The sequence below is a fragment of the Hyperolius riggenbachi genome, chromosome 7, assembly GCF_040937935.1.
Source record: "Hyperolius riggenbachi isolate aHypRig1 chromosome 7, aHypRig1.pri, whole genome shotgun sequence".
Classification (NCBI taxonomy): Eukaryota; Metazoa; Chordata; class Amphibia; order Anura; family Hyperoliidae; genus Hyperolius; species Hyperolius riggenbachi.
This window is the reverse complement of record NC_090652.1, coordinates 212,673,317-212,699,768: the sequence shown is the minus strand read 5'-3', so window position 1 is coordinate 212,699,768 and position 26,452 is coordinate 212,673,317. Positions and strand designations below refer to the sequence as shown.

At 41.6% G+C, this 26,452-nt stretch overlaps 1 protein-coding gene across 2 annotated transcripts in view; it reads right to left on the bottom strand.

Annotated features, from left to right (window-relative positions):
* Positions 1 to 26,452, bottom strand: part of LOC137525754 (aldehyde oxidase-like) — a 198,810-nt gene that overhangs the window by 84,720 nt on the left and 87,638 nt on the right. For both annotated transcript variants that reach the window (XM_068246947.1, XM_068246948.1), the window contains exons 7-13: positions 26,049 to 26,158; positions 10,028 to 10,212; positions 7,330 to 7,516; positions 6,011 to 6,097; positions 3,636 to 3,808; positions 2,065 to 2,170; positions 1,858 to 1,980 (exon numbers count right to left, since the gene is read on the bottom strand). In XM_068246947.1, the coding sequence (XP_068103048.1) occupies positions 1,858 to 1,980; positions 2,065 to 2,170; positions 3,636 to 3,808; positions 6,011 to 6,097; positions 7,330 to 7,516; positions 10,028 to 10,212; positions 26,049 to 26,158 (971 nt within the window). The remainder of the gene's footprint in view (positions 1 to 1,857; positions 1,981 to 2,064; positions 2,171 to 3,635; positions 3,809 to 6,010; positions 6,098 to 7,329; positions 7,517 to 10,027; positions 10,213 to 26,048; positions 26,159 to 26,452) is intronic.

Sequence of the window (26,452 nt, the reverse complement as noted above, 5' to 3'; positions counted from 1 at the left end):
GAGAGCTGTTGAGAAGTGGGTGAATTAGTGGTCATATGATTGTGTTGCAAGCAGTGTACACAGCAAGAGTATTGAATTTAAAAGAAGATCCAGGGCAGAATGAATTTGCTTAAAAGAAAACTTCTCTCTGTGGCATTTGCATGAATCTGCAACCATATACCTTTCAGCAACTGTCTTAATATGATCCTGGCAAAGACTTTGCCACATCAAAGCAGAAGGTTAATGAAAATATAATTAAAAAAATGACACGTTTGTTGGATCACTTATGTTATTCCCACTGCAGATTCATCTGATTCTCATGAGAGTAAATCAGGCTGGAAATGTTTGTAACTAAAATCAAACTGTGCTTGTTATTATATAATGGTCTGTTTAATTACTAATGTTATCAGTGATGGCTTCTCAACACAAATCCAACTCTCCTCCACCTACTCCTAACACTAAGCCCAGGTAATGAACCTCCCAAGCCAGCACAAAAATCAAAAAGGCTATACAGTAGTTTGGCTACAGTGTAGCTAAGCTCTGGTGCACTACTGCTTCCAGCAATCGGCTATATAGCCACTCCAAACCACTTCCCGCTTCCGTCCCTGGAAGTCCGGAGTTTAGCTACAGTGTAGTTAAACTCCAGTGCACTACTGCTCCCAGCCAACAGCTATATAGTTACTTAAAATCACATGCCTGTCACAGTCTCAGAGTTCCGCTGCACCGCTGTTATTTTGTACAGGTGCCCACTATTTTATTTGGGCGCCTCCGGCTCTCGAATTTCCAACTGTAGCGAGTAATTGCTCAATTTAACATGGGCGCCTATGGCAGTGCCCAAAATTCCCTGTCAGCGATCGTCCTCAAAATAACCATTTCTGAACTTTAGGCTTGTCAAGCAGTTCAGCCACCAATCTGCCTGCTGCCAGCAATTGTAATATCACTCATGTCAGCGTTTGATATGCAGTGAGTTTATATGGCAGCAAAAAAATGCACTATGCTGCATTTGAAGGCAACTGCCGCTGCACTAAGAATTGACAGACTCTTCTGCACAGTTTCCTCTCCCAAATGCTAGCGAGTGCTTGACTGATGAACAAGAGCAGCCTGCTGTGTGAAACAGGGTTTACAATAAATAAAACAATAACATGTGCACAAACATGTATAGTTAAGTAAACCAAGATAGTTTGAGTAAGTATGACTCTTTCCAACAATAGAATGTGAATACCTTCATTGGTGTACATTAGGTCGTTTAAAATTCACATTTAATTGTGTCTATGATTCTAAAATCCATTATTGAAGCCTATGCCACTTAGGCTGTGTGTGTGCCAGACCATGGGTGGCCAGCGGAAGCAGATGGTCCACCATGGCCCAGCTGCAGCCCGGGGCAGATGCGTTACCCCCATAGGCTATACATCTGCCTTCCTGGGATTATCGCGGACTGAACAGAAGTGCGGCCTGCTTACTGCATTGGATCCCACGGATCCGTTGCAGGGTGACAAGTGTGAACGGCTCCTATTTATACAATAGGAGCCATTTACTGTAGAGCAGAGAATGGACAAAAGCTGTCCATTCCTCCGCTCAAGTGGGAACAAATCCTAATGCTCCACACCTCTATGTCCTTTTGTCACTTGTCACTGTGAGTTTTTTATTAAGATTTATCGGCAATCATGTATTTTAAATAATGGAAGCACATAGACATGTACCGATGATGGCAAGTTCTTTCTAATGCTCAAATGAAATGTGTTTTACCTGCCCTGGAGCACTGCGGTGGATGTGAAATATTGACTTCTGCAATAATCATCTTGTAACAATAATGGTGTTTGTGTTCATGTATAGATTAGACTTCGAGATATGCAAATATCATTTATGAAAGGACATTACCTGAATAGAAAGTACAACAGGCTCTAGATCTTCATACTCTACTCTTACTTTTGAAGCACCGACATTAGCATGGTTTTGTGTGTTAGCTACAACAGCACAGATTGCCTGTCCAATGTAATTTACCTACACAAGACAGACATGCCACATGTTAGTAATATGTCAGACAATACTGTGGACATGAATAGTACAGTTTTTTTCCAGTTATACCTCACTCTGTGCAAACAAATTGGAGTTGGCTATTCCTGGAACATCAGCAGAAGTTATCACATCAACCACTCCAGGAACTTTCAGAGCATCTTCGGTATTAATGGATCTGCCAACACAGTGAAAGAAAAATACATAATATACAGTACTGTATAACCCCAAAAGTAAACAAGGCAAATTCTGTAAGCAATCATGCTGATGTTGATCATGTGACTCCTTTAGAAGTATTACCTTCGGAAATAGAACTTTTTCAAACTGAAAAATACTTTCTGAAGATGTGACTATTATATACAGTTACTGTATATAACTTGTTTTATAACATTGCATCATACTGTCACAGTTGTGGTTTTAAAACTACACCCTCTCTTATAAGCTATAAAACAGCAGAAATAAGGACCATCTGAACCTTTCTGCATTAAAACCTTATCTCAAGCCATCTCCCACTGTTTCTAACTCTTTTCTTTGCTACTAATGTTCTATTTGCTAACTATACTACACATACAATTCATTTGGGTCGATTTATAAAAGGCTGTGAGAAAAAAAATTTGGTCGGGAAAATACAGCATTTGGTATTTTAGACTTTTGTGTGCCAATTCATAAAAATGTTCACAGGTGCGGTAATAGTTCGGTGAATTACCGACCCGAAGCTCATTGACAAAAACCTGTTTGTAACAGCAGGAGAGAATGATATGCTGTTCCATGCAGTGAAGGCATTTTAATAGACGAGGCACCCCAGACATCCCTTTAGATGTACATGTTTTATTATACTGCCTCTGCTTGCTCTGAATCTGCTTTGAATCTGTCTATTAGTCTTTCTTAACATTCTATTAAATTGCCACAGCTTACAAGAACTTCAAGAACACAGTTCCAACATATACTCTGCATAGCGGGCGTGGGAGCACACTTCCAATGTGCACTCTGCAAGGAGTTATTGAGGGGGTGGGCTTATTAGCAAACACAATGAGACCGGAGCTCAACCAAAATTCCTTTTAATTAATAATAGTCAGTTTTACATATTGACAGATAGGGACAACGTTTCAGGTTCACCACCCTTCCTTGGATGCTTCTTGTTGTATTTGCTGGTCTGTATCTGGGTTGGTGGTGACCCTTGTATCTGAGAGCACCCGCTGAAGTCATGTTAATTGCCTGCAGAGTACCGTACTTGTCGTTGTTGCTTATTCTCAGGTCACCCGTTTTTGCTACTTTTTCAAGGTGGAAATGGAGAGCTGATCTTATCCATTGGGAAGCTTATGTGCAATTATATATGGTTTGTGTTTAACTGGGCTTTAAGGACTGTGAAAATAATAGGACTAATGCTCCTAGCAGGAATGTAGCTAACTCATTAGCACTCTTGTCTTGGAACCCTAAAATCTCAGGTACAATTTCCAACCAGGACACTATCTGCATGGACTTTGTTTTCTTTAGTTTTCACATACAAATATAGCAGTGGGTTTTGTTGATTGGTTTCCACAAAATTAGGTAAGAGATTGTAAGCCCATAAAGCCCTGTGGAAAATGGATGTATGCTGTAAAAACAAATAATCTACAACATATACTTGGTTATGAAAAAATTACATGATTTTTGCATGATGTCTGTTGCTTGTGACTAGTGCCAGAAAAAGTTCTCCATCCAAGATAGAGGTGTCCTCATCAGCAAATTCCTCTTCTTCTATAGTTTGTAGTGAATGAGGCTGGAAATTCGCTGCTGCATCAGTCTCATCCTCATATCGGTGATTCATATCTTCAATCTAAAGAATGGAAATAATACACAATTTAAATATTTGTCACCAGAAAATGGACAGTGGTGACAATTTACCATAAGAATTAATTAGAAGGTTCCAATTGCTATCAACCATAACATATACACACACACACACACACACACACACACACACAAAACATTTTTTTACTAATGTAGAGAAGATTTTTTCATCAGGTTTTTAATGCTGATTTAATGCGATTGATAAGATTCATTTTCTTCCTTGCCGTTGACAATACAGGAAATAATGGAGAACATTACAATAGGAATGCTAACAACAAAGTTTCCAACTCTCCAAAACTACAATTAATGTTTTGGCTGGAATTGTATTTGAAGTGCAGCTCAACTACAAAATTGATATTTTTAAAGCATTTTCTTCAAAATACAGAGACCCAAATCAATAAATAGGTGCGGTGTAGAATGTGTTATAGAGGAAAAAGTTACGAGTTCTTAAAGAGACACTGAAGCGAAAAAAAAATTATGATATTATGATTTGTATGTGTAGTACAGCTAAGAAATAAAACATTAAGATCAGATACATCAGTCTAATTGTTTCCAGTACAGGAGGAGTTAAGAAACTCCAGTTATCTCTATGCAAAAAAAGCCATTAAGCTCTACGACTTTCAAAGTCGTGGAGAGGGCTGTTATCTGACTTTTATTATCTCAACTGTTCCTGGACTATTTACTTTTTCTCTGCCAGAGGAGAGGTCATTAGTTCACAGACTGCTCTGAAAGAATCATTTTGAATGCTGAGTGTTGTGTAATCTGTACATATTATAGAATGATGCAATGTTAGAAAAAACACTATATACCTGAAAATAAAAATATGAGAATATTTTCTTTGCTGCTAATCTTCTAGTAATTATTCATAGTACACAACCAATTCACTATATCATATATTTTTTTTCGCTTCAGTGTCTCTTTAAATGTACAATCTAAACATGTGGTTTTTCAGTCTGGTTTCAAACACCCCAAGGGTTGGAGCTTTCCTGATTGAGTGGAAAGCAGTTAGCAGTTTCAAAAGGTAGGGGCAGCATGACAGAAAGTAATTGCGTTTGCTGCCGGACTCCCTGAACCTAGGCCTGGTCCAGCCCAGGTAAGTATTTACAATCCACAATGTATAATACAAAATAAATCACCTGATGAAGAGGTAACCTCGAAACATGTCATGTAACTGCTGAGATTTGATGAACACAAGTTTATTTAGCCAATTTACTGCCTCCTTTGCACTTATTTTGCATCATGATGGAAGGCTTTGGCTATAAAATATTTGTGGACCACATCTTTAAAGTAAACAACCTTGAAAGCAGGTTGTGGCAGTTTCCTTGAAAATATGGAGGAACAGCTCCACGCTATTAGCAAGAACTGCGGTATTCGAGTAGCGCAAGTGTTGCTACGGTAACAAGCATTACTAACGGTAATGCTCATTAGTAACGCTCCTTACTTTAGAAATGCTCGTGCTACTTAAGTACCGCAGGCTGTGGTACATGCTGCCGGCAGTAATGGTGAAATCGCTGTGTGCCTTCTGTGTACAGCAATATTACCACACTTTTGCGCATCAAATGCCATGGTTGGTGTCTTCTTACATGAAGGATTATGCGATTACCACAGTTTACGTTCTTGTTAGAGATCCAAATTTTAAGTGAGGATCAGACAGCAAGTTCAATTTTTTAAATTTTAGGCTAAATACACCGACATTGGATGCACATTGTCGTGTGAGTGGCAGGAGAACACTAATGAAAATTCAGAAATGGGTCAAAGGACAGCGTTCACATCGACATTAAGCATCTATATTTGAGCAGAGTCTTATAGCAGTCTTCTGGGCATCCCATGGAAACTGTGATTGTATTACTTAACTTGGTAGAACAAGGCTAGATAGCTACAATTGTGAGACTGGTAAACAAACAGGTGCCTACCAATGATCCAATCCTTTTTTGTTCAATCTTACTAAAACTATGCAGTGAGTGAATATATTTAATGGATACTTTGGGCACTCCGTCATATTACATAGGAATGGTAAGATTGGACAAAAAAAGTGAATCATAGTCATAGCAGTCGTTGTAATCAAGAAAGACAAAATCCTTTGCAGTTTTGTTCTGAAAACCATTGTGATTTTTGCTGGAATTCCACTGGCCATGTACTGTACAAAATTGATTACAATGATATGGTTTACTCGCACATAAATACCTACACTGTTAGAGTGTACACCATTGGAGGTTCTCGGATGCAGCTCTTTGCTTGAGTTATTGCTGATTGTTGTGTGTGTTAATCGGGGCTCCTGAATCATAGACCAAAAAGAAAAAGTTTAATGCAACGCTACACACCTACGGAATTTAAATAGAGCTAAAGGAAAAAGTTCTCAAGTTATGAGGAAAAGTATAGCATTAACAGTGTCACCCACATGACAGAAGAAAACCACTAGCAAAGGCTAATCTAGCATCACACCTAGTGTAAGTGTAAAACAAGATGCAACATAGAAACATTACATGAGCAACAGACATGATTACATGAGAATAAAAGCAAAGGTTTATAAACTAATAAACAGAGGCAGCATAGTTTGCAATGCCAAAGTCCCAAAATGGAAGTCCCTAACCAGAACATTATCTGCGCAGATAATCCACCCATATATACATTACAAAAGCACATTCCCTCAAGAATAGGCCTTAAGCCCCATCTACACGATCCGATTCTTTGTGCGATTCGATTACGATTCTATTTACGATCCGATTAAATTCGACATGTCCGATCGAGATTCGATTCAATTCAATTTGCCATTGTTTTGCAAATCTAATTGAATCGAAACCCGATCGGACATGTCGGATTTAATCGGATCGTAAATACATTTGTAATTGAATCGCACAAAGAATCGTATCGTGTAGATTGGGCTTTAGAATACTGAAGGGACGTAATTCTGACAGTACAGATACACCCGTCATGGGAGCTCTATGGGACACTAGCACTCCTGAAGCCTTCTGACGGTCCCCAAAGGCATATTCAACCAATTGGTCAAATACATGAAACAGAGTGACAGCACTGGAAGGAGGGGACCAAGAGGGGACAAGGAAGGCTCAATTGGGTGCGATTATGCCTTTAAGAGTTTCTGCACACCTCTTGCTGTTAAATTATTTAGATGCAGCCTGGTTTTGGATGCGCTGCCATTTCTCCCTATTGCACAGAGTTTGTACGTTCTCCCCGTGTCTAGGTGGCTTTCCTAGGGCACTCCAGTTTCCTTCCACATCCCAAAAACATACAGATAAGTTAATTGTCTTCCCTCTAAATTGGCCCTAGACTACGATACATACACTACACGATACATACATGGACATATGACTATGGTGGGAATTAGATTGTGATCCCCTCTGAGGGACAGTTAAGTTACAAGACAATATACTTTGTACAGTGCTGTAGAAGATGTCCGTGCTATATAAATACAGTACTAAAATAATGATAATAATAATCAGCATCATAATTATTAAGCTTTAAATCATAAAGACGCAGAATAAGACTTACAAATGTGTCCGTGTGTGGAAAATTCATCGCCTTCAGTTCATTTGACACTTGAAGGTAGAATTGGAAAAGGAAACTAATAGCCAGTGTTCTTTCATATTCCACCATGTCACCAAAGACTGCTTCCTGAATTGGAACCTCTTCCAGGAATAACTTGCATGCTTCATCCAGCATTGACTCATTCCATCGTCTGTAACAGAAGTTATATCCATCAGCTGTAATGAACTGAGACATAACTCTCTTAATGCAGCAATATTCATATTTGAAAGTAAGTATTAAAGACGAGAGCAGAAATTTTGCAAACTAGAATTTTTATTGAAGCAGAGTTCCTTTTTTAACAAAAAAAGTTTTGTGAAGCCAGTGGGGACATAACAATAGCCCCTAAAACCTCTGCGATCTGTGCTGACATGGTTCTGTGTGCGGCCATACTCAGATGTGACACAATACAGTGACTGCCTTTCTACTTCCTGTGCTAACAGTTGGCAAACGCCCAGCATGTGCATGGAAGCAGCTGACAGGAAGAAGATTTACCTAATGTACTGTGGTAAGAAAAATATTGGGTTTAGGGCTCTCATTTTCTAGCACTGTACACTTTTGAGTGGGGTTTCAGTTGTCATAGTTAAGTCGTGATTGGTAATAAGGGCGTGAAGAGTAACTCCATTAATAGTGAGCTTTGTTTTGAAAGTCCCATCTAGGCGTTATATTCATATATGAACTCCTATCCCTCATATCTCTATCTCTTAGACAGTGCTAGTCACTTCGATCTCTATAGAGAGTGGCATGTTATATGTTAATATCATGGTGTTAGCTTGTGCATACTTTTTAAGAAGTTATTAGAAAGCTAAGATGCAGACATCAAACCAACAATCGTTGATTCCGGTGATACCTTTAATGACTAACTGTACATGGTTGATTGCAAGCTTTCGAAACGTTAAAGTAGAACTCCAGTGAAAATAATGTAATACAAAAAGTGCTTCATTTTTACAATAATTATGTATATATGATTTAGTCAGTGTTTTCCCATTGTAAAATCTTTCAAATCCCTGATTTAAAATCTGACATTTATTACATGGTGACATTTTTATTGCTGGCTGATGATGTAGCTGCTGCTTGCTTTTTTGGCAGTTGGAAACAGCTGTAAACAGCTATTTCCCACAATGCAACAAGGTTCCCAGACAGGAAACTGCCAGGACCATGGTCCTCAGAGTTTCTTGTGGGAGGGGTTTCACCTCAAAATCAGCCATACAGAGCCCCCTGATAATCAGTTTGTGAATGAAAAGGAACAGATTTCTCATGTAAAAGGAGGTATCAGCTACTGATTGGGATGAAGTTCAATTCTTGGTCACGGTTTCTCTTTAAGTTTCTTCTTCAGGCATTATACAGAACTGGATTGTATGGTTCTGATCCAGTTCTGTATAATGCCTGAAAAAGAAACGTAACGTTTGGAAAGCTTGCAATAAACCATGTACAGTTAGTCATTAAAGGTATCACCGGAATCAACGTTTGTTGGCTTGATGTCTGCATTTCTGCTCCTCAACTAACACCGGACCACACTTCACTTAGAAAGCTAAGAGTAAACATATACATTTTGGGAGACTGGAGCAGAGTTTAAACCCTCGCCAGATTGTATTGCTGCCCGCATATTAGACACCATGACACATGTTCTATCCCTTATTCATGCTATCCAAAACTAATACAACAGGTTTGCTTCAGCTGGGTTCGAATTAAAAAGTTATGATTCATCCATTGATTGGCTGCTCACAGCATGATCGCGATATGAGCCTTTAGTCAGCAAGTTGTCGATCTAAAACTGAATGTCAAAAATCACATGTTGCATGAACCCCAATTCCCTAAGTAAGCAATGCAAAAAAAAAAACAAAAAAAAGCAACCATGCCTATGTGACTTTGCAAGGAATAAATAGGTAATAACACCAACCCTGACGACTCATGGAAACAACTGGAGCAACCACTACATAGTGAGAAGAGAACAGTAATCATAAAATAACAAAACTGTATGAAGACCATTTAAAAGTAGCCCTTTAGACCTACAAAGGTGAGGTGAAAGCACTACCCCGATTCACTATATTTCTGTAAAATTGCTGTGCGTAGGCAGCACATGTCAATTTTACATATACTTCTGCAAAGTACATAATCTAGGTAACGAACGCATTGTTGGCATAACACGTGTTACTCTAGCAATGTGCATAGGAATTGCAAGATGCGCTATTTACAAGATCCGTGTAAGGTACCTTGCATATGTTTTAGTAAAATTGCCATGCGATACCTGCATACAGAAACGTTACTGAAATTTAGTGTTTAAACCCCATGGTATCTATACAGTAGTCACCATGGGGTAAATATGAGTTTTGCAGAGACCTAGTTAAGTAACTGTGAACCAGAACTGCTTAGATTTATACTTACTGTAGCATAGAGTGTTTATATAAGCACACATTCTATGTAGAAAGTTTTGTTATCGTAAAATGACAGTTATTTATGTAGGTGTTGCCCCAGAGGTTTCCACAGGAGATTCCTACATTTACATCCCTCTCACAAAATCTCACAGGCTTGGTTGTTTTATTTGCCTGACTGCAGACACCAAAATCAGACAGTGGAACTGACAACACAGTCATAGATCCATTAACTTGGAGCATAGGTCTTCTGGTTATCATGCGAATATTGAACCTCCCCTTCTTCCACATACCTGCCGACAAGCGTGTCACTGACATGCTTAGCAAACATGCAGGCTGCCTCTGAGCCACCATAGTAAATGTTCATAGACATGATGAGATCTGTGCCTTCTCTGAGTATGACTCTCATTGCAGCGATGTCAGCAGGCGCCGTACTTCCCCATCGCTGCACCTGTCTGAAGCCAGAGACAAAGTCCCACTGCAAAACCATAAAATAAGAGAAACAATATAAGAATTACTCATTTTGGTACTTCATTTTAAAGAGAAACTCCAACCAAGAATTGAACTTTTTCCCAATCAGTAGCTGATACCCCATTTTACATGAGAAAGACAATGATTTTCACAAACAGACCATCAGGGGGCGCTGTGTGACTGATTTTGTGCTGAAACCCCTCCCACAAGAGGCTCTGAAGACCGCGGTACTGCTGGCAAACAGCCACAATGTAACAATGTTCAGAGACAGGAAATAGCTGTTATTAGCTGTCTAACAGACAGAGCAGCTAGAAACAGCTAAATAACCTGCCCACAGTAACAATGTCACCATGTAATAAATGTCAGAATGTTAATCTGGGAGAGGAAAGATTTTACAATGAGCAAACACTGACTAAATCATTTATACATAATTATGGTAAAAAATGAAGCACTTTTTTTACTACATTATTTTCACTGGAGTTCCTCTTTAAATATATGCAAAATAAAGTTATTTGAATAGTTTTCTGCAAGGACAAGGCTGTAAGAAACGATTGCAGTTTCTAACACAGAAATGAAGCACCATGAAGAGGGATGAGATCACTTTTGGGAAAATCAATCTTCACTGAGAAAATTGCCTTTTTACTAGCTCCCAAAAACATGCAATTTGCCATTGCTGTAACCTTTTTCAGGAGTAGTGATCCTGTATCCTGCACAATCCTCATCCTGCTGTGAATGTGGAGTGGTGAAATCCACATACTAAACATTTAGCTCACTGAAGTTGCCTGACCTACAGCACAAATAAAAATGTCATTATGTTTCCGTGCTACATTTGTGCCCAATCGTGCTGCAAAAAATAAGACTTTTGCTGCTTTTGTTTGGAAGACAATAGTGATTATTTTTTTCTTTAGACAGTATCATCACCCAGCCTCCTACAACAGCATATTGACATGAAACTGATGCGTTGGGTGGTAGTTGTATTTGTGCTGCAGAATTAATTGTCCTATCTTTTATAGTTTTTGAGCTATTACAGTTGTTGTAAAGGTCAACAGTTCACCCAGCGAACACTGTTTTAGCAGGTTGAGTGAACTTTTGACCTTCGTTACAAAAAACTTTAATATCCCAAACCCTATAAAACAGAGTTCCCCAACCCTGTCCTCACAGGCCACCAACAGTAAATGTTTTGCATGAAAACCACACATAATCACAGGTGGAGTAATAAGTGTTGCAGCAGAGCTGATTAACTACCTCTGTGGCTTTATACAAACCAAGAAGTGTTGGTGGGGCTTGAGGGCAGGGTTGTGGAATACTGCTATAAAAGATTTTTGCAGCACAAATGGGTACAAACACAGCACTATCCAGTCATACCAGTTTCATACACCATTGCAGGAGGGGCTGTGTGACATCATCATCTGGAACAAACAAAATATTTGATATTATTGCAGTTACAAGTCTATTTGAACTGCACATGTGCAGAACGCTCCGGGTAACTGAAGTGCAATTGAGGAGGCACATAGCGTGACGGCGAATGGAGGGGACCCAGAGGACACACAGGGACCTGAAAGACTACAGGGGGCTGAAAGAAGCCCCAGGTAAATACAACTCAACTTTGTCCCCATCTCAAATACACTTTAAAGAGAACCCGAGGTGGGTTTGAAGAATGTTATCTGCATACAGAGGCTGGATCTGCCTATACAGCCCAGCCTCTGTTGCTATCCCAAACCCCCCTAAGGTCCCCCTGCACTCTGCAATCCCTCATAAATCACAGCCACGCTGCTGACAAACAGCTTGTCAGAGCTGGCTGTGTTTATCTCTATAGTGTCAGTCTGCTGCTCTCCCCGCCTCCTGCAGAACTCCGGTCCCCGCCTGCATCCCTTCCCTCCCTGCTGATTGGAGGGAAGGGATGGGGGCAGGGACCGGAGCTATGCAGGAGGCGGGGGAGCAGCCGAGACTGACACTACAGATGTAAACACAGCCTCACAGCACGGCTGTGATTTATGGGGGATTGCAGAGTGCAGGGGGACCTTAGGGGGGTTTGGGATAGCAACAGAGGCTGGGCTGTATAGGCAGATCCAGCCTCTGTATGCAGATAATATTCTTCAAACCCACCTCGGGTTCTCTTTAAGGCCCTTTTACACTCACTGTGTTGTGATGCATTTTCAAGGTGCATGCGTATCTCCACAAGGTCACTGCCAGGATCCATTTTTATCTACCTGTAAAGGGAGTCTGAAGTGAAAATAAACTCCCGAAATAATACATTGTATGTGTAGTACAGCTAAGAAATAGAACATTAGCAGCACAGAAACCAGTCTCATATTGTTTCCAGTACAGGAAGAGTTAAGAAACTTCACTTGTTATCTATGCAAAAGAGCTTCTCTAAACTCTTTGACCCAACTTGGGTTGCCGTTTTCTAAGGCACTTATACTTCAAAGAAACAGTGTCTGGCAGCTTCAGATAAGATTTTTACTGCATGGAAGTTGAAAGGGTCATTAGCCCTGCTCTGTTGCATAGTTTAAAATACAGTGTGGTTTGTAAACTGCAAATATGATAGAATGATGCAATGCTATACAAAAAGCTATATACCTGAAAACAAAAATATAAGACTATTTTCTTTGTAGTAATATTCTATTGATTATCCATACTATACATACAATTCATTATTTCATATGTTTTTTTTTTCTTCTCGCTTCATTTATTTTAATCGCTTCAGCCTATCTGGACGAGTAAGCTCGTCCAGACAGCGGCGGTTTAAGCCTATGCGGACGCAAATGCCCGTCCAGGCTTACTTCCGCGTTTGCGCGCACACAGAGCATGCGCCCGGCAGCTTACACGCCGCTCTGAATGATGACGAGGAGCCAGCGCTCCTCTGAGCCAATCAGTGAATAGGAAGTATAGAATTCACATAGTTACATCCAGTAACAATGTGAATTCTTAATAATGTTTATAAATAAAAGGTTTCCCTCTCTCTGTCTCTCCGCTCCTGTCACACAGATCAATCACTGTTCTGTGGTGACAGAAGCTGAGAGACAGACTAACAGATAACTGGTAGGACAATTTCTTTAATAAAATTTGCCCCCCATCCCTGAATTTTTAACCCCATAAATGCCCTGAATCCCTGATTCTCCCTCTCCTTATCCATTTTTTCTCTCTGATCTACTGAGATCTTTTTCTTTCTATCTTTTTCTATCTATACTCTATTTCTTTTCCCACCCCCCTCTACTCCCTCTCTACCCCCTCCACAACCCCCCCCCCCCCCCCCTAAAAAAACCCAAAACTGTCACTTTAAGAAAAAAACATTTCTATCTCTTTCTATTTTTCATCTTCACCTATCCCTCTTTATAATGGCGAGGAGGCTGTATTCTGTGGTGGAGGCAGCCGCCATCCTTCAGCAGAATAGCAGCGAGGACAGGGGCATTCCTAGGGTCCATGGAGATCGGGGGGACCTGTGGGCACTAGGTGGGGGGTATATGCGCCGTGGCAAAAAAATGGGCACGGCCATGCAGAGAGTGGGCGTGACCATGGGTGGGGCCAAATGTACATGAACTTAGCAGTGGTGTAAGCTACAGATAACGGCTTGCCCATCGAAATATTGGATGGAGCCCCCTGTCCATTATTTAGATAATTTACAATCAGTATAGGCATAGATCAAAGATGTATACGCACATAAAATTCACTCACTGACCAATTTTACCACCCCCATGCAGTAAGTGGGCCAACAGACAATGAATTTGATGAACAGAGCTAAAATTGACTAATCAAAATTGTATGTGTGCACCAGGCTTTACAGCTAACACTGTACATACTGAAAGTAGCAGGGATCAGCATACAATACAGCTGGTTTACAATCAGTAAAGGCACAGTACACACTCACGGGTGGAGAGAAATTTACATGAACTTAGCAATGGTGGGACATTAGATTAGGACAGTGGTGGTGAACCTTTTGAAGGCCGAGTGCCCAAACTGCAACCCAAAAGTCACTTATCTATCGCAAAGTGGCAACAGCAATTTAAACTAAATACTGTACACACTTTTTAACTCATACATGAACATTATGGAAAATCCAAGTTGAAAATAAACTACTCCTGAAAAAAATGTATTCATTTTTTTTAGAACCTCCCAGTTTTATTTTCTGTTTTAAAAAGCTAAAAAAGTAAGTTTAATGTTATTGTCTCATATGATGATGATTCAGCTTTTTTCCATAGTCTCGCAGTTAGCAATCATGAGGCCCCCAACATGACAAATTCAGCAATCATGAGGCCCCCAACATGACAAATTCAGCAATTGTGAGGCCCCCAACTAGACAAATTCAGCAATCATGAGGCCCCCAACAAGACAAATTCAGCAGTCATGAGGCACATAAATAGACAGCATTTCACATAAATAGGCAGAATACCCCCTTAATATGGTAGACACCTCTCACCTGGCTTCTGAATTCTCCTCTACTGGCTGCTGTGCCTGGCAATACTGTTTTTGGCTGGATTGGGGATGATGTGTGGGCTGAAAGGCCTGGCAGTGATGCTGTGGCCTGGCTGGCAGTGATTCTGTGGCCGGGTTGGCTGGCAGTGATGCTGTGACCTGGCTGGCGGTAATGCTGAGCTGTGCTTGGCTGGTTGAAGTAAATGCTAGCCTGACTGGTGATGCTGTGGCCTTTTTGAAGTGATTCTGGGCTGGTTGGCTGGTCGTGATGCTGGGCTGGCTGGCTGGCCTGGATAGTTTAGGTAGTGACAGGTGCCCCTAGTTAAGGTAGCGCCAGTAGTCCCCCAGTTTAGGTAGTGACAGGAGCCCCCTAGTTCAGGTAGTGACAGGAGCCCCCCAGCTCATTTAGTAACAGGAGCCCCCCAGTGTATATAGTGACAGGTGCCCCCCAGTGTATATAGTGACAGGTGCCCCCCAGTTTAGGTAGTGACAGGGACCCCCCCAGTGTATGTAGTGACTGGAGCCCCCAGTTTAGGTAGAGACAGGAGCCCCCCAGTTTAGGTAGTGATTGACAGGGACCCCCAGGTTAGGTAGTGAGTGACAGGGACCCCAGGTTAGGTAGTGAGTGACAGGTGCCCCCCCAGGTAAGGTAGTGAGTGACAGGGACCCACAGGTTAGGTAGTGAGTGACAGGGACCCGCAGGTTAGGTAGTGAGTGACAGGGACCCCCCAGGTTAGGTAGTGAGTGACAGGAGCCCCCCAGGTTAGGTAGTGAGTGACAGGGACCCCCAGGTTAGGTAGTGAATGACAGGAAACCCCAGGTTAGGTAGTGAATGACAGGAAACCCCAGGTTAGGTAGTGAGTGGCAGGCGCCCCCCAGGTTAGGTAGTGAGTGACAGGGACCCCCAGGTTAGGTAGTGAGTGACAGGGACCCCCAGGTTAGGTAGTGAGTGACAGGGACCCCAGGTTAGGTAGTGAGTGACAGGGACGCCCAGGTTAGGTAGTGAGTGACAGGGACGCCCAGGTTAGGTAGTGAGCGACGGGCGCCCCCCAGGTTAGGTAGTGAGTGGCAGGCGCCCCCCAGGTTAGGTAGTGAGTGACAGGGACCCCCAGGTTAGGTAGTGAGCGACAGGCACCCCCCAGGTTAGGTAGTGAGTGACAGGGACCCCCAGGTTAGGTAGTGAGTGACAGGAACCCCCAGGTTAGGTAGTGAGTGACAGGTGCCCCCCAGGTTAGGTAGTTACAGGCGCCCCCCTGGTTAGGTAGTGACAAGGACCCCCAGTTAGGTAGTGAGTGACAGGCGCTCCCCGCACCTGACAGCCAGCAGCAGCTTCAGACCTCGATCAGCGGGTGACGCGACCAGTTAGAGCGGGCGCTAGGTGCACCACGCCGCATATGCGGAAGTGATGTCACGTCCGCATATCAGTGCGGTGTCCGCTAGGTCCTAGCGCCTGCACTAGTGGTCGCACGCTGAACGAGGTCTGACACTGCTGGCTGCCTGGCAGCAGGCGGCCAGGGGGGGGGGGACAGCGGGCGCCGGGGCACCCCTAGAAATAGATTGGGGGCACCCCAGGACATGTTGGGGGCACGGGCCCCCCTAAAATAGGGCTAGTGACGCCCCTGAGCGAGGATGAGTCAGGTAGTAATTGGCTCCCTCCGTCCGGCTCTGGTTCAGGTCTGCATCTTCAGAGTGCGAAGGGCCGCCATCACGCCGCTTGAGGAGGGACCCGAGTCCTGAGTCCGCTGATGAGGGACCATCATGACTGTCCACAGCAGGGGGCTCCATGAGCACCCCAGCTGCTGCTAGCAGCAGTGCACCAGGGGGAGCTAGGCGCAGACAGAGTGGGCAGCCACAGGAGGTACTGGTTCAGGAGGTACTGCTTCATATACTAAATGGCACCTGGGAACCCGCTTCATATACTAAATGGCACCTGGGAACCCCCTAATTATGCTGCGCCCAACATCCCACCCTTCACAGCCACTGCTGGTGTGTCAGTGCCTATTGTCAATCAGGCACCAATTGACATTTTCCAGCTTTTTATGACGGAGGCAATGTGGCAGCATTTAGTAGAGCAAACTCATTTATTTGCTCTACAATTTTTAGCTGACCACCCCACCAGCTATATCACCAGAAAATGGCACCCCACCAATGTGCCCGAAATGAAAGCCTATGTAGGCCTCACGCTCAGCATGAGCATCACCCCAAAGCCCCAGATAAAAATGTACTGGTCCAGGGACCTTTATCATAATGCACCCCTCTATCCAGCAATAATGCGCAGGCAGCGTTTTGAGCTGTTGTCAAAGTTTTTCCACCTAAATGACAGCTCGCAAAGTGTGGAACATACCGACCCTGCCCATGACAGACTGTTTAAATTGAGACCCCTGTTGACCCACCTAAGTGCAGTGTTCATGGATGTGTATACCCCACACCGGGAAATTGCTGTGGACGAATCCCTGGTACCGTTTCATGGGAGACTTTCCATGAAACAGTGCATCCCAAGCAAGAGGGCAAGATGTTGGGTGAAAATGTATAGGGCATGCGAGAGTGGCACTGGCTATACCTTCACCTTTAAAATGTATGAAGGCAAAGACTCCATTTTGCAGCTAGCTGGGTGCCCTGAGTACATTGGCACCAGTGGGAAAATAGTGGTGGACATATTAAATCCACTTCTCCACGAAGGCTACCATGTCTTCTTGGACAACTTTTACACGAGTGTGCCATTGTTTAAGTTCCTCTTCTCAGTCCAGTCTGGCGCTTGTGGGACAGTGAGAGCAAACTGTAAAGGCCTCCCATCACATGTAGTAAATAAAAAACTATGCAGAGGAGAGTCCTACGCCCTCAGATGTGAAGAGCTCCTGGCAATAAAGTACCACGACAAGCCGGAGGTGATGATGCTATCTACCATCCACACTGAGGCCACAGTTCTTGCCACATCAAGAATGGAAGAAACTACAAAGCCAGAGGCCATAGTCGACTATAATAAAAAATATGGGAGCTGTGGACTTAGCAGACCAAGTCTTGGCGCCTTATTTGCTAATAAGAAGGAGGAAAGCATGGTACAAAAAGATAACCACCTTGTTGCAGATGACCATGCACAATTCATATGTGGTCTATCAAAAAACAACAGCAAAAACCGAACAACAGATGACCTTTCTTGAGTTTCAGATTCAAGTCCACAAGTCCCTAATGTATAACCCTGGCCAAATCGCACAACAGGATCCTATTCATTTGGAGAACACCATTAGACTGAAAGAGAGACATTTCCCCGAACTAATCCCCACAATGAAGTGAAAAAGCCCCCCTGTTAAGATGCAGAGTGTGCGAAACACAAGAGAAGGTGTGAGTCGAGGTATTTTTGCCCAGATTGTCCCTCAGTCCCAGCACTGTGTGTTATCAAGTGCTTTAGGGCATACCATACTCTTGCAGATTACTGATTTCCTTTTTTCCTTTATTTGTTTTCTTTTTTTTGTATGTTTTTTTTTTTTTTTTAAACCTGGACATTTGACTGGCCTTTTCCCCCTTTCCTATAACTTACAGACCCTCAAAGGAGCTCACATTTGGCATACCACTATGTTTTTGGGGTGTTCAAAATTGAACTTTGGACCCTGCTGCAAGCTGAGAACATTAACCACTCTGCAGACCACCTCCCATCTTCTGACTCTTGGATCTGCTTTGGATTCTGACCCCTGACTTATGGCCTCTGGCTTTTCTCTAATTCTGCAAGACATCCAATGGTAAGTTCCAATGTATTTGTTATCACTGTGAAGAGAAGTGATATATTCAAATTAGCCATATTTGGATTTGCTATAACCAGGACAAATGTGAGAATTCCTTTTGCAGTGTTTTAAAGCTTGGATGCATGTCACATAAAAAATAAGTAGAGACTAAGTCAATACAACTTAAAACAAAACAAAAAAAAGTAATTTTCAAATAATGAAACTTGGGAAAGTTTCAGGAACACTACATGAGAAGGTAGCTCACAAAATACCTACTGCTGAATATCCCTGGTTGTTATGCTGCATACACACTTGAGATAAAAGTCTCTGGAAAAGGCAAGATCACAGACCAATTTTACCCCCTTCCATGTAGTATGAGAGCCATACTCTACACAGTCTATTCTATGGAGCTGCACTCCCCATCAGATAAAATATTTGCAAGATGCTGCACACAAAGATGCCCGTACACACTCAAAACATCATTATCTGCAAAAAATCTCTTCCTGCAATAGATCCATTCCTGCAAAATGCATTCATAGTCTATGAGATCTACAGATCATCATACACACCTTGTTTAACAGGCAATCATCTGCAGATCAGATCCACCAGGATGGATTTTCAGATCTGCAGATGATTGCCAGATATGCAGATGAAGTCTATTAAACAAGGTGTGTATGAGGATCTGCAGATCTCATAGACTATGAATGCATTTTGCAGGAATGGATCTATTGCAGGAAGAGATCTTTTGCAGATACTGATCTTTTGAATGTGTACGGGCATCTTTGTGTGCAGCATCTTGCAAAGATTTTATCTGATGGGGAGTGCAGCTCCATAGAATAGACTGTGTAGAGTATGGCTCTCATACTACATGGAAGGGGGTAAAATTGGTCTGTGATCTTGCCTTTTCCAGAGACTTTTATCTCAAGTGTGTATGCAGCATTAGTCTTCTATGATGGTGTAATTTGTGGTCTTTGTTTGATTCCAATCTCTCCTGGGAATATGCAAACAAACAATAGCTCTGCAACAATTAGTGCAACAAAATAGTGCACCTTGGGTATAATGGATTGCTACACACAACCATTTGTTACTACGTGACGAATAAACGTTTATTCGTCCTAATAGAGTAGTTAGAGCCGTATAAAATATTCCCTGTAGCGACTATTAAAAAGTGACAGCAGATAGGAAAAGGCTTGGTTTATAAAAAGATCAGGGAAGCCAGGGGTTAACACAGTTCCTCTCCTGGACACTGGCAGAATTTCTTGGATTATTTCTCACAAAGGCATGGCAATCGCAATCTTGGACTTTCCGCCAAAGACTTGCGATTGCCACATGGACTACCAATAACGGTATTTGAACTGTACAATAAGACAGTCTGTTTCTTTTCATATCTATTCTCTTTCTATCAAACCAATCTGTTCTGCCGGACAGGAATATTTAACTGTGGGCTAAAATAAGGTATGTGTATGTAGTTTTAGAATAAAACTAATGATTTTATTGTTCAGTCTTGTGCCTGTTCTGGTCATCTGATTGTTGCTACAACGAATCTGCCCTCTGAAGAGTCAGAGTCATACTACCGCATTGTTTTATTATTTTCTTATAAATTGTTGATTGGCTAGCTAGGTTGTAAATAACCGTTTCTTCCTTTTAGGAGTAGCTAAGTTGGAGACCGTCCGCTCCATTCAACACGGACAGTGGTGCCAGTGAAATTACCCGATTTCCAGCGCGAAATCAATATTTTTTGTAGTTACTGATTGTACATACAATCGGGATTGTACATGTATGGGCACCTCCAACCAATCTTAAGTCTTTACTACGTACACAGTGAATCTGCCTCCAGAAGTCTCTAGTGCATGAGACCTGCATGGCAAAAGTGGCCTAGTAATACGAGATTGGTGAGTGATTGTCACATTACATATTTTCGGCAGCGGTGCGAACAATCTTTATCGTCAGTCTGCTCACCGTACTTCCTGCGTATGCTAACGGGAGCAGATTAGACTGGATTGGCATGCTCTGTCACATTAACCTTCTTCTTCTGACGATCCAGCAACCAGTCTTTATTGTCCGTCTGTTCACCGTACTTCCTGCGTACGCTAACGGGAGCAGATTAGACGGGATCGCGGGGCTGAATTGTCACAACTAAGTAAGGCATATGTTGTATAATTTTAACCGTGATGAGCTGTAGAATAGATTTTGGTGTGTTTTAGGACTGAGGCCTAAGTCATGTGATTTTTTTCAAGTGCCAAAGTAAAAAAAAGATGTAAAAAAAATACAATTTTCCAAGTTATGATTCCATTTTAGCAAAACCGCAGAAGTCCAATTGTTTCAAAATATATCTGAGTAGGCTCCAGGGGCTTTGCTAAGAAAGAATGACTGTATTATTTTTGGTGTAAAAAATGGCCTTGAAAAATGCATTAGTGCTGCTCATGGTTTATGAGTATTGCGTGGCCAAAAAGCAATCTCATTATGTGTATAGGGTATCATTTTCACCGGGGCAAGCAAGAGAATAGTATTTGGGGTCTTTGAGAGATTAGGCATATGTGATGTGATTTTGGTTTAGCAGCAAATGAAATGAAAAGCAATGCAATTGTTATTTTCATATAGTCTGCACCAAACTAATACACTTGTAAAAAACACCAAAAGTGACAGAATTGAAAAGTGAATACTTAAATAGTTACCTTAGGGACTCAGCTTTTTAAATATGTATGTCATGAGGGTGTATTACTGGTGTTTTTTGCAAATAAGGGCTTGTAATCATTGGTAGTGTGCAATGAGAAAACAAAAAACACAACTTAGAAAAAATGCACCTTTATTTCCAAATAATATAGTGTCAACATACTATGTACTAGGGACATCATTTAAATCTTGTGATAACCACGACAAATAGGCAGATAAAATGTGTGGGTAAAATGTTCAGTAGCATTGTTTATTTTAAAACTATAAGGGCGGGAATTGGAGAAATAGCATATTTTTTCATTTTTTCTCTTGTTTTTTTCCCTTTAAAATGCATAGAAATTTTAGTAACTACTAAAAAAAATATCACCCCCCAAAAGCCAAATTTGTGGCGAAAAAAACAAGATCTAGATAATTTACGTGTGATGAGTAGTGATAAAGCTATTGGCGAATGAATGAAAGGAGTGCTGACAGGGGAAAATTGCTTCAGTCCTTAAAGAGAACCAGAGACGAAGCACCCTCATGTATTTTATTACATTTATCAGTGGGAACATAACAGTAAACACCTACCCTGCTTTTAGTTTCATTCTTATCTGCTTAATTAGTCTATTATCAGCTGTGATAAGAATCCCCGACTGGCTCAGTCTAGGTTTGACCTGGAATCAATATAGCTGAGTCACTCTTCTGTGGAGTCTTTTCAAGCCCAAGCCTGCCACCTCCTGGCTCAGATTTCCTGCTTTGCATACTGAGAGCTGTGATGACATGGGAGGGGCTGCTGCTGCTGAGAGAGAATCTCTGAAACAGACAAGTGTGGCTGCTGTGTGATCTATGTACTTCCTACAGGCACCTGCACATCATACCAAAATGAAAGCACACAGATGAAAGGCTGCAGCAGCCTTTCTCATATAGCCTAGATAGCAGCCTAGTTTCATTTATTCTAGACAGCACATCCAGAACAACTCATAACCCGGAAGCAGAAGGGATATGAGCCGTGGCCATATTTGATTTATCCTGGAGCAATAATGGATAAAAAACACTAAAAAAAAGTCACACCAGAGCGGCGAAATTATCAGGTAGAGCATTTATTCTTTACAAGCTATCGATTGATATGTTTATTTTGTGTGAAACGTTCATCTCTGGTTCCCTTTAAGGTGAAAATAGCTGTGAGGCTGAACCGGTTAATTAGGGAAAAGCTTTTGGTATTGGAACTGTTCTGAGATCCGATTTTCACATTTTTGTGTCTCTTAGTATTCGCTAAACTCTGAGTTCTGACTTTTACACTGAAGTCAATGGCGCTGACTTTCGCAGTTATTTCAAAGCCCCCATACCAAATTTGTTAGGTGGAATAGTGGGAACAGCTAAAAAAAAAAATTCAGAAAGCTTTTACAGTTTTTGAGAAAATCGATGTTAAAAGTTTAAAGGAAAAAAGTTTTTTTAAACGGCAAAAATTTACATTTTGATCCACTTGCCTATGGATCAATTGGGATATTTTCTGGTTCAGGAGAGTACATTTTTTTCAGGGTTTAACTGAATGGACAAATGTCTTTTTTCAACCAAACTAACTATGTAACCCCTTGTTACCCATGCAGAATTATATAGCCAGAATTCAGAGTATGGACGGCAGTCCAAAATGCTTATCTGGATAAACCAGCTCATGAGGTTATCTGGGGTATGCACATAAGGCCACTCTGTTCTGTTCTTTTTCACTCTCTGGTCTGGTGCCACACCCATTATGCAATGTTATCACTTACTCCAGTATTCGCTTGGGCACATGCGTGGCATGGATCACTGCTTTGTAACCCAAGTATGGGGGAATTGCTGCATTTCAGCCCCAAGGCTATTTAAGACCTTCTGAGACAGCACACTATGTTGTTTAATTTTCAAAGCTCCAATGTGCATTCCTAGGCAGATAACCCCATGCTGCTAATCCTGACCATAGCCCTTGACCCTGACCTTCTGCTAGCTGCCAGTTATGACCTTGACCTGTGACCTGAATACTGTTCTGTCAGCAGCCAGTCCTGACCATGCTTGTGACTTTGACATTTAACCATGACATGCTCTGCTGACCTCATGCATGTTTGTTTTATGTAGTGGGAAAGCCATTTTAATTCAGAATTGATTGGTATGAAAAGTGATTCCCATGTATAAAGTGGAAAATATTTCCTCTCCAAGAGTGGCTGCTTAAACAGACTAGCCCTAAATATGAGTGACTTGAAGGGAGGTTTTTCTATTCTACTTCAGCAGAAATCTTTATTTTCAATTTTCCTTCAGTTAGGTAAATGGGTGAAGTTACAAAATTGCAAATATACTCTAACAATAGGCAGATATGTTAATATCAATTTATTATTTGTCTACTGCATGTCTCTGCAAGGAGTAAGAGTAGGTGTAATTTGGGAACCAGCTAGCGGCAGAAATTTGGGCGCTGCCATAGGCCCCCACTGAAATACCAGCATTGAGTGGAAATTTGGATGCCCTTGAAAAATTGTTTTTCCCATTTTTATTTATTTATTTTGTGACAATTGGTGGCGGGGGGCGGGGGAGGGGTTGTCTTTAGGCGGTTAAGGTGAACTGTGTGTGTGGCCTCCCCCCACACACAGTTCACTTTAACCGCCTAAAGACAACCCCTATTTTTATTAAAGTTAGGCGTGGGGGATGGGTGGTTAAGGTTAGGAGTTGGGGGTTAAAAAGGAATTCCAGTGAAAATAATGAAAAAAAGTGCTTAATTTTTACAATAATTATTTCTGAATGATTTAGTCAATGTTTGCTCAATGTAAAATCTTTCCTCTCCCTGATTTACATTCTGACATTTATCACATGGCAACATCTTTATTGCTGGCAGGTGATGTCTGCGGAGAGAGATGATGCATTTTTTGGCAGTTGGAAACAGCTGTTATTTCCCACAATGCAACAAGTCATTCAGAGCCCCCTGATGATCCGTTTGAGCAAAGGAAAAGATTTCTCATGGGAAAGGGGGGTATCAGCTACTGATTGGGATGAAGTTCAATTCTTGGCTACAGTTTCTCTTTAAGTTTAGGCACTGGTAGTGGGAAGGTTAAGTGTTAAAGTAGGGTTATTTTTAGCTACATATATATATATATATATATTTATTACCGATATGTTACCATCGCCATTTTCTCTGTAATAGCCTGGGCCGCCTCCTCTCTCTCCCCAGAGAAAAACGCCACGCTTTTTACTGTAGTAAATAGTTTGGCATTTTTCTCTGCGGATAGAGAGCACGCGGGGCCAGGCGCCAGTAGTCAGGAACAAGGCTTCTCTGGTAAATATAACTTTGTTTTATTTGCAGGCTTTTAGTATTTACTATGGTGGTCCCCAACATTACCCAAGCCACAACATTACCCAAGCCACAATCGGAAAGGCTATTAAGTTGGAAAAGGGTAGTACATTTAACCACTACATGCCATGGGCTGGAGGTAACAAATGTGTGCGCATGTGCACTTCAGCAAAATAACCAGAAATATATAAAAATCCAATTTCCACTAAAGGTATATAAATGGCGTACGTACAAAAAGGGCGCCTGGACAAAAAGGGCGCGGGGTGTAAACTCTAAATAATAATTAATCATTAATAGGGTTTATAAATATAGTGTGCTATATTTCGTTTACAAATAATGTTTAACAAAATTATAAATCATTAAATAATGTTTATGAAATCGGAAATTGTGAAAACGTTAATCTTCCCTGTTTCAAAAGTTAAACTTATAATTACGTTTATAAAAAAACCAATAATATATGTTTAATTGTTATAATTGTATATTATTGTGAATAACCGTCATTTATGGTTTGTTCTTATAATAAAATCTGAAAATATTGTTTATAAAGATGATATAAATATAACTACGTTCGTAATAAGTGTTGTAATACATTAGTAATTATTACTAAAATTTTACTAAAACTATACCTAAGCCTACTCTTACACAGAACCCTACCTGTACCTATCCCTAACCCCTAGACTCCCCTGTTGGTGCCTAAACCTAAGACCCCCCTATTGGTGCCTAAACCTAAGACCCCCCTGTTGGTGCCTAAACCTAAGACCCCCCTGTTGGTGCCTAAACCTAAGACCCCCCTGTTGGTGCCTAAACCTAAGACCCCCCTGTTGGTGCCTAAACCTAAGACCCCCCTGTTGGTGCCTAAACCTAAGACCCCCCTGTTGGTGCCTAAACCTAAGACCCCCCTGTTGGTGCCTAAACCTAAGACCCCCCCTGTTGGTGCCTAAGTAACCCTCCCTGTACCTACCCCTAACCCCTAGACCCCCCTCTTGGTGCCTAAACCTAAGACCCCCCTGTTGGTGCCTAAACCTAAGACCCCCCTGTTAATGCCTAAACCTAAGACCCCCCTGTTGGTGCCTAAACCTAAGACCCCCCTGTTGGTGCCTAAACCTAAGACCCCCCCTGTTGTTGCCTAAGTACCCCTCCCTGTACCTACCCCTAACCCCTAGACCCCCCTATTGGTGCCTAAACCTAAGACCCCCCTGTTGGTGCCTAAACCTAAGACCCCCCTTTATTATGTGGATAATAATGTTTTACTAATTGTGGATTCAAAAAATATTTTGCAATTTACGTTACGTACTGATCGCTTTATTTTGTGAATAATAATGTTTTACAAACAGTTAGGGATAAAACTTTAAATAATGTTTTAATTATTTAAATAAGATAAATATGTTTAGTATTTTCATAAACGTTATTCGGCACGGGTGCATTTTATAAACGTAAATCACCACAAGTTCAGTTATAAATCATTAAACATCGCCGGGCGCCGTTTGTAAACTTTATTTAGCTCCTGGCGCCGTTTATAAACTTTATTTAGCTCCGGCGCCCTTTTTTCCTACTCGGCGCCCATTAAACGCTATTTATTATGGGAGTGAATGGCGGCGCCCTTTTTGTCCACTAGCGGCATGCGCCCTTTTTTCCCAGCTCCATATAAATGTCCATTTTGCAGGAAGTGGTTAAGTGGCCAGTATATTCACTAGGTAGTATTACAATGACCATGCTCATTTTGTTCACTTTACATAATAAAATATAGTATACCTCTTTGGTAAAAGGGACGTTAACAGAGATCAGTATTTCATCCGGGCACAAAGCTGAATTGCCAGTTTCATCAAATATCAGCTGTCTCAGAGTAACTTGGCGTTTCCTGTCTGTAAATAACAAAATGCAATTAGTGATTAAGGGAGAATTATTACTAAGAGGTTGAAGATAATTTACATGCAAATTATTGGAATTATTTGTGCCTCATTCCAGTGGCGTACCTAGGGTATTTGGCACCCGGTGCTGGTTATCCACAGTCACCCCCCCCCCCCCCCCCCCCCCGCCGGGCTGTGGAGTCGGTACAAAAATCTTCCGACTCCTCAGTTTATGAAACCACGACTCCAACTCCGACTCCGGGTACCCAAAATAGCTTCAACTCCGACTCCTTAGTCTTAATACTTAAC